This window comes from Silurus meridionalis, chromosome 17, assembly GCF_014805685.1.
Source record: "Silurus meridionalis isolate SWU-2019-XX chromosome 17, ASM1480568v1, whole genome shotgun sequence".
NCBI lineage: Eukaryota > Metazoa > Chordata > Actinopteri > Siluriformes > Siluridae > Silurus > Silurus meridionalis.
Window position 1 is genome coordinate 23,219,270 of NC_060900.1, and position 8,280 is coordinate 23,227,549.

Consider the following 8,280-nt stretch of genomic DNA (forward strand, 5'->3'; position numbering starts at 1 on the left):
TAGAAAGATATTAATGAGTCAAACCTTGATTAATATCTATTAAAATGATCATGAGCCCAAATACCTCTTTTTAACCATTTTAGAAAAATCAAGCCAATAAGGCCAAGGGTGTTGTGGCAAGTTAGAGTTTCTTCCATCATTTATTCTTCTCAAAATGTTCCGCTGTCTGTTTAACTGACACCGAACTGTATGTTTGTGCTGAGTAGATAGCACCAAGCAGCAATCAAAACAGAGTGCTCTCTATCCTGATTGGTGGATTGCTGCATGCTTGACTGGTTACGTTTTTTTCCACTCATAAATACAAAGAACGACTGATTTCGCAAAATGTAGTTGGGTGAACTACAAAGACTTTAAAATGTAGAAGTAAAGTAAAAGTCTCTCCAAATAAAAATACTTCAGTAAAGTACAGATATGCAAAGAAGTTACTTAAGTACAGTAACAAACATTGATTTTTTTTTGCATACACCAATACCTTCCCATATTTTATATTCTGTGGAAGTATAACTTAATTGAATCATGTTACATGTGGCAGCAATAAAATCAGATTTTAAGTCCCTGCTCACCAGAAGATTCACGCCATAATTCATCTATCATACATGCAGTAGATTTACTGTATTTTCTATAGACAAATCGGATACCTGACCATCATACCCATACATGGGCCGTCGCACAAAGTCACAGGGTTTTAGGCACACAAATGTCTAAAATGGATTCCAGTTCCAGCATAAAAGTACCCCTGGGTACAAAAAGAGCTCAATGAAAAAATGAATTCTTCTGCAGAGAAGCTGGAACTCAACCTCAAACTTACTGATCACTTTAGCGATGAACTGAAACACCAACAATTTACCAGGTCTAGTCAACTAACATCAATTTCTCATCTTAAACACATATATGTTCCAAAATCTTGATCAGTCTTCTCAAAAGAGTGGAGGTAATTATAAAAGCAAAAGGGCACTAAATCTGGAATGGGATGTTCAACAAGCAAATAGGGGTGCAATTTTTTTCCACACAAAGCTGTGCCTCTAAGCTTCAGTTCAATTGATATTCAGAGTAACGGTTAGAAAACAAAAAGGTCATCGCATTAGCTGCATACGAATGTGACATTGCAACTTCTGAAATACCAAAAAACGTGTTCCTTTCTTTTTACCTCAAAAACCCATCCAACAAATCAACAAAGCCTGGCTCTGTAACATCCTTTAATTCCATGACGTCCACGTTGACTCTTCTTGGGTCCTTTTTGCATTGTAATTGACTTTGCCAATTAGGAATAATTAATGTTTTCTGTGTTTTCACTATATTTACTAGATATTTTATTTGCTTATCTACCTACAGATAGGGACAGTTAAGACCTGAAGGAAAAAGTGAAAAGTGTTCTCAGATGCTGATTGGGCTACAGAGAAAACAGATGCTGATGCTTTTCTAGTGCGTAGAAAAAAAAATCACAATATAACACATAAAAACGTGGCAAAAAACGAGCCCATGGCACACGATGCCAAGCCATGCAATCAAGTTTACTATTACTGCACAGTGAGCTTTTTAAATGACATTCAGTTTGGTGTACTTGGAAACCAGTGCTAAAAATATTCACACAAATGGTTGAAATTTATAGGATTCTGTCAGGAAAAAACACCCTGCACTTCTTTTGTCCATAAAGCTGAAGACTGAGTTAAACTCAAAGCAATATTTGTAGTTGGTAGTAGGGGGCTGATGAATAGGAAGCACAGTGATTGTCTTCAGCCAGCGCTTTAAAAGCCACTTCATTACAAAAAAGCTATTTCACCTCAGGAGCCATTCACACCACTGGTTCAATTTCTAAACCCTAATAGCTGCCACAATTTAAGCTGACGTAAGTCATGTTAGCAGTTCGTTACAATTTTGACCAAACTTAAACAACAAATGAGGCTGCTTTCTTTAATTAACCAATTTTCAGCTAAAAAATTTCAATTTGTTAGTAAGAATTGGTTGAATAGGTTCCTTGAACAATTTCACAATTGGTGTCCAATAATTGTAGTCTTTCATGAAAACTAATATGTTAACTGCTATAGCAAAGTTCTCAGAAAATTCACAATGAAATGGTGAGAAAAACAGTGGAGGTTAACTGCAAGGGATCTGTTCCATGCTAGCTCTTACATGCTTGAATCCAGGTATTAAAAGAACTATATATAATAACAGGTTCTATATTTCTTGAAAAGTAATGCTCATTTGTCAGGTGCATAACAAAATATTAAACTAATCTAGCATTAGAACGTATCATAAATACATTTAAAATCCTATTAAAATCTTTGCCGTTAACACTGGTAGTCACTCCAACCCATGATATTTTTCTGTTTTAGACCAACCCGGCCCCCATTAAAGAAAGGAAAAATGATGTGGCCCTCACAGAAAAGAGATTTGGGGACCGCTGTCATAGAGAAACCGGAAATATTGAACTTCTCTGGTCTGAAGACTCTTCCGTGGTGGAAAATCTTTTGACTAAGCACTGACACTGAAGACGTGTTCTTAACCGACAGCTTTGCCAGTTTCAATGATTTTACACTTTTCGTTGTGAGGAAATTGCGTGTTTTTATTCACTTTGTTTCTTAGCAACATGTGATGCAACCAGCAAACAAGTCCATGCCATTATGTTACAATAGGATGATAAGCAGAAGGGGGATGGTTATATAAATCTGTTGTTGATACAAACTGTTTTTTTTTTGCCATCTTTGAATGTGCAAAACACTAAAATGAACCTTTGGACTGGCATTTTTTGGCTTTCCTGTTCTTGATTTCCTAAAACATACTGTACAAAAAAACCCCAAAATACTCCATGGTTTATTTGATATGTTTTCAAGCTACCACTTGGCTTCTCATTCATTTATAGGCTACTCTTGTATAGCCATATAAAAGAGAGACAGAGAGGTGAAAGGCACTTGCATTTGCAAGTGCATTTGCATTTGCTGACTAGAGTCAAGGTCTTTCCAGAAGATTATTTTCCGTGTGAAAGTTTATTTATTGACAGCGAACAGGATGCAAAGGAAGCAAAGTCAAATGGCTCATATAAAATGACAGTAGCTTTAAGCACAATGGTGTCAATGAATCTATAAAATCCGCTTTAGTTCCTTCTTCCTTTAATCAAAGATGTGACTAAGAAAAGACAAATTATACAATAATTATGTAGCCTATTGGCAAGTAAAAACACCATTGTATTACCCAGTCCTATGTTTTGGGCACCGAGAAAAGGACTTGTGGTGGCAAAGCCTGCTAATGCAATGACTTATATTAGACTAATGCGTCTAATGAGTCCCGCTAACGTCCTTAATTTCTCAAAATGTCTAAACACTGTGTTCTTGATTTTAAAAGCATTCAACCATTTTTCATGCTAATAAAAACTGTTCTACCATCAGACAGATTGTCCATTGAATTGTTTTGGCTCAATACACCTCAATACTGCAAAATCTTTTGCTTTTTTTTTTTTTTTTTTTGGGGGGTAGGTGTCAAATGACTACTTTATAAACATCTGTTCATTAGGGAAACCATATTAGCAAATCAATTCAAAATGATTGCATTCCTGAACACAAACCGTGTTGGGATTATGACTCTGGGCTACACCTCCCATCATCCACTACACCCTAACATGCCTGACTCACATGTCAATAATCACTCACATCTGTTCCTTGTCTCCTTGATCAGCACTTGTATATGCAGTCGCCTCACCCTTCACTCTGGTCTTCCATGGTTGTTGTGAGGGTCCACAGTCTATGGCTTCTTGATCAGGTTTTGGTTTCTTTATTGCTTTGTTTGCATGCCTATCATGCTTTTTAGCACCTTTTCAATAAATAAACAATCCGTTTTCTTCCTCGGTACTTGACACGCACCTTGTTGAAGTGCCACGAAAAGATATATTTTTTGGAAAATGGCATTTAAGTAGCGTTCCTTCACACTCAGCTGGAAAATCCTAACAGGCGGAAGTAAAGGACGCTTTCATCAAGCACTAAGCCATTCTGTTCTACTTCTCCACTGCAGGTAAGTGTTATTGATCCCACGAGAGTACCTTTGTCTCCTGAGGGAACGGAGTTTATTAATAAACACCAGGCAGCCAGATGAATTCACGCTGATTAATTAGCAAACCCTGAAATAACTTATGGTGTGTACAACAGGAGCAGGATGGCAGATGAGCCAGCACAAAGCCTGTGTGTGTATATGGCATGACGTTAACATTCAGAACACAGGTGTGTAAATTGTAGTCATTTTTTTATGCTCTAACTTCCTTATAGACATAAATCACAGAATTGACGAATCGCTTGTCATTAAAATGACAACCCACAAGCACATTAATCCAACTTTGCGTTCCATCGGTTTACAGTGAATGAAACAGACGAACATTCACACACTTCGCTCACACACTTAGCAATGAAACATCATCCCTCACTTCCTCCGTGGCATGAAGGCATCTGTCATGGCATAGGGATGAGCGAATCTTCTAATGGACAGTAAGTGCATACTTATAAGTTTTAGAGCTTCTGTAAAAAAGCCTTCATTGCTTGAATCTTTGTTTTTCACCATCAGAAGTAAGGAATAAAACAATTCAGGTGTGCAAGTGAAGGAAAGTAATCAATGTCAGGGTGATGTGACCATGGGCTGATGTTGATTATTTTCCAGGAAGTGTTTTGTTCCTCATACCACAGACATTTTACATTTTATAAAATTCACTGAAGAACCGATCACTGTACACAGGGAACGATAGTCAAACCATGGTTAGGGCAGTTAGGCAAAAAAGGGGTAAATTCACAGGGAGGATAGGCAAAACAGGGTAGAGTCACAGGGAGGATAGGCAAAACAGGGTAGAGTCACAGGGTAGGATAGGCAAAACAGGGTAGAGTCACAGGGTAGGATAGGCAAAACAGGGTAGAGTTACAGGGTAGGATAGGCAAAACAGGGTAGAATCAAAGGGTAGGATAGACAAAACAGGGTAAAGTTACAGGGTAGGATAGGCAAAACAGGGTAGAATCAAATGGTAGGATAGACAAAACAGGGTAGAATAGTCAAAACGCTAGAATAGTCAAAACAGGGCAGAGTCACAGGTAGGATACGCAAAACAGGGTAAACCAGCCAAAACAGGGTAGAGTCACAGGGTGGGATAGGCAAAAAAAGGTGTCACAAAGAAGGATGGGCAAAAAGGGTAAGTGTCACAGGGTAGGATTGGCAAATAGGGTAAGTGTCATAGGGTAGGATAGGCAAATAGGGTAAGTGTCACAGGGTAGGATAGGCAAAACAGGGTAGAATTATAGGTTAAAATAGTCAAAACAAGTTGGGGTCACAAGGTAAAATAAGCATTTTAGGGTAGAATCATGGGGTAGAATAGTCAAAACAGGGTAGAATCACAGGGTAGGATAGGCAAAACAGGGTAGAGTCACAGGGTAGGTTCAGAATATCAGGGAAGTTTAAAAGGGCAAGATAATCAACAGGGTAGGGTAATAAGGCAGGATGGGGAAAACAGGATTACCTACATTTTCAAGGGAAAAAAAACATAAAAAAAAAATATAAAACTACATTAATATGTTCTATCGTGTATCTACTATGAGATAAAAGACTCTTTTAGTGGAAATTAAAAAAAAATCCAAACACATCCCCTAGAAATTATATATATATATATATATATATATATATATATATATATATATATATATATATATATGAAATAAATGTTTTGTTCGTGTTCATGTCATGAAACAGCCCAACACCTTTCTGCTGTAAACTGTATTACATTTTCTTTCTCATAAACCAGAAGCCAAAAGTGATTTTCTTAAATAAGAATAGCATTCTAAATAGTGCAGTTTCTATAGCTAGGGACACACAGGGGTGAAATTATTCATTCATCTTCTTGAGGCATCAAGCACAGTCCTCTCTATTCTGCAAAAAAGCAATGCCAAGACACTTTTCCCAGCCATCAACGAGCATGGGAAAAAAAGCATTCCTCAGCTCTAACACTGTGTGAAAGAGAAGGCTGCGATAAACACTGACATGAGCTCTGGCAAATGTGAAATGTTATTTCCCAACAAGGGTTAATAAAGAGGACTCAGGGAAAAAAATGTGGAAGCAACTATAAGAGCCTTGTGCTGAATGGCTTATTTCAGACACTAATCATTCCTTACAGCAGACATGTCCTAGAAACATGATTATGCCTGGTTTAACTGCTACTCCCCACATACTCAAATATTTTCCTTTATCAGAGAAAGAGCAGTTATTCTGCTTTTCTGGACGTTATCTGAAGCACGGTGACTGCATTTTCGGTAAAATATTCATTTATTCATCTTCAGTAGTCTCTTTATCCAGGTCAGGGGCACTACGGCGCCAGAGCCTATCCTGGGAATACTGGGAATATACCTGCACTGGATGCCAGTCCATCACAGGGGACCCAGGACTGTTCACACGACAAAATATTTACCGCCTCCACCTAACTGGTATGTAAGGAAACTAGAGAATCCAGAGGAAACACAGACACTGGATGAACATGAAGAGAAAAAAAGACAAAATTCTGGTTTATCGTAACATTCAACGCTGTTATGTTGTGATTGTTTTCATGAAAGCCGCCTGTTTTGAAGGATAATGAAATAATTGTGGCGATTGATGGATGGATATGCAAATTAGTTTTGTGACGTCATCCAGTGGTGTACACCCACTTTTTTTTTGCTTGTAGCTACTTTCCCCTGAAATGATCAATAAAGCAAGGCTGCACTATTTAAAAAAAATACTTTTGGCAACATTATGCAAATACCAAAAGTGGTTTTAATTCATTTTAACCCTAATAGCACAGAAACAGAAAATTAGAGTCACTATAATTAGATTTCATCCTAGAAAAAAGATGTCAAGCATGCTTAGTCATCAACCTCACACTCGACTCCTAAAAGAAATGATCTTCATGTGCTGAAGGTGGATTGATTTGTTTTTATCTTTTTTTTTTTATTATTAGAAACAGAGTGTATATATTTATATATATATAAAATGGCTGGGTCTCATCCAGTGGGGTCTACCTGAGCCTTGTGCTGCGGTCCGTCTTCAAGCTCCGTGACGCTGTTCATGATTTTCCCCGAGCTGCTTCACTGATATTCTCCGAGAGGGCAAACAAACAAACAAACAAACAAACAAACAAGCAAAAACAACTTCCGGGGAAAAAAAGCCGATATTCTGTCCTCATGGACTGTAAAGAAATCCGTTTGATTCCTCCATGAATTAACTACTTAAGCAGCACATGCACACCTTCAGCACTGAGATTCAGGACCTGCTCCAGACACTCATTTAAATAATAATAAAAAAAACACTTTGTAAAAAATTATATATATTATTAAAAATACATGTAGAGATTACAGAGCTGGAGTGATGCGAAAGCCGCTTCTTCTTAGGCAGATCTTCATAGGAGGAAACTTCCCCTGTCCGTCAACGTGACAAGAAGAACACATTAGACAAAAAATGGATAGAAAGAAAAAGAGGAAGATGTCGGTATTTTGGGGAGAAATGTGTATCCAGAGAAGTGCTGCAGGTCGGGTTAATCCTGTAGCGTCCATGAGAGGAGATGTGGAGTCTTTAGAAACGTGTCGGACTCACATCCTCACTCTCTGTAGTGCGGCTCTGCTGAGATGAAGCGCCGCTTTACAGCCGACAAACAGCAGCAGCCAGGCTCCTGAAGGCTGGGGTTGCCAGATTGTGTTCACTGCTTTGCTTCCCCAGCGAGGGTTTTCAACTAAACTGTCAATACGATTGTACCCTAATGAGTAAATCTGTCATATATTTTATACATTTTTACATTTTATATTGCAATATATTATTAATAATAATTATTATTATATATAAAAAATATATATTCTTTTTTATCTTTCAAGAAGCATAATTCTCAAACATAGATAGATAGATAGATAGATAGATAGATAGATAGATAGATAGATAGATAGATAGATAGATAGATAGATAGATAGATAGATAGATAGATAGAAATTAAACATAGAAACCTATAGACATAGGGTTAAATGTTATCTGGAAAAGCATATAGATATTATACCAAACTTAAAATTTGATATTTAAACATTTTTAGCAGTGAAGTGAATAACACTGATTATCTCTTCATCATGGCACCTGTTAGTGTGTAGGATCTTATTAGGCAGCAGGTGAACATTTTGTCCTCAAAGTTCATGTGTTTAAAGCAGGAAAAATGGGTGAGCATAAGGATTTTTGAAAGTTTTACCAGGGCCAAATTTTGACGTCTAGATGACTGGGTCAGAGCATCTCCAAAACTGCAGTTCTTGTGGA

At 37.4% G+C, this 8,280-nt stretch overlaps 1 protein-coding gene and 1 long non-coding RNA gene across 2 annotated transcripts in view; one reads left to right on the plus strand and one right to left on the minus strand.

Moving 5' to 3' along the window:
- LOC124399436 (fibrinogen C domain-containing protein 1-like) overlaps positions 1 to 7,618 on the minus strand; it is an 88,868-nt gene extending 81,250 nt beyond the window's left edge. Inside the window, exon 1 of the mRNA XM_046870328.1 lies at positions 7,011 to 7,618. Coding sequence (XP_046726284.1) covers positions 7,011 to 7,058 — 48 coding nt within the window. The 5' untranslated portion in view covers positions 7,059 to 7,618. The remainder of the gene's footprint in view (positions 1 to 7,010) is intronic.
- Positions 3,881 to 4,469, plus strand: LOC124399437. The gene is made up of 3 exons (XR_006928233.1): positions 3,881 to 4,002; positions 4,137 to 4,208; positions 4,343 to 4,469. It is a non-coding gene; the product is annotated as an uncharacterized LOC124399437 (long non-coding RNA).
- Positions 7,619 to 8,280: the final 662 nt, after the last annotated feature.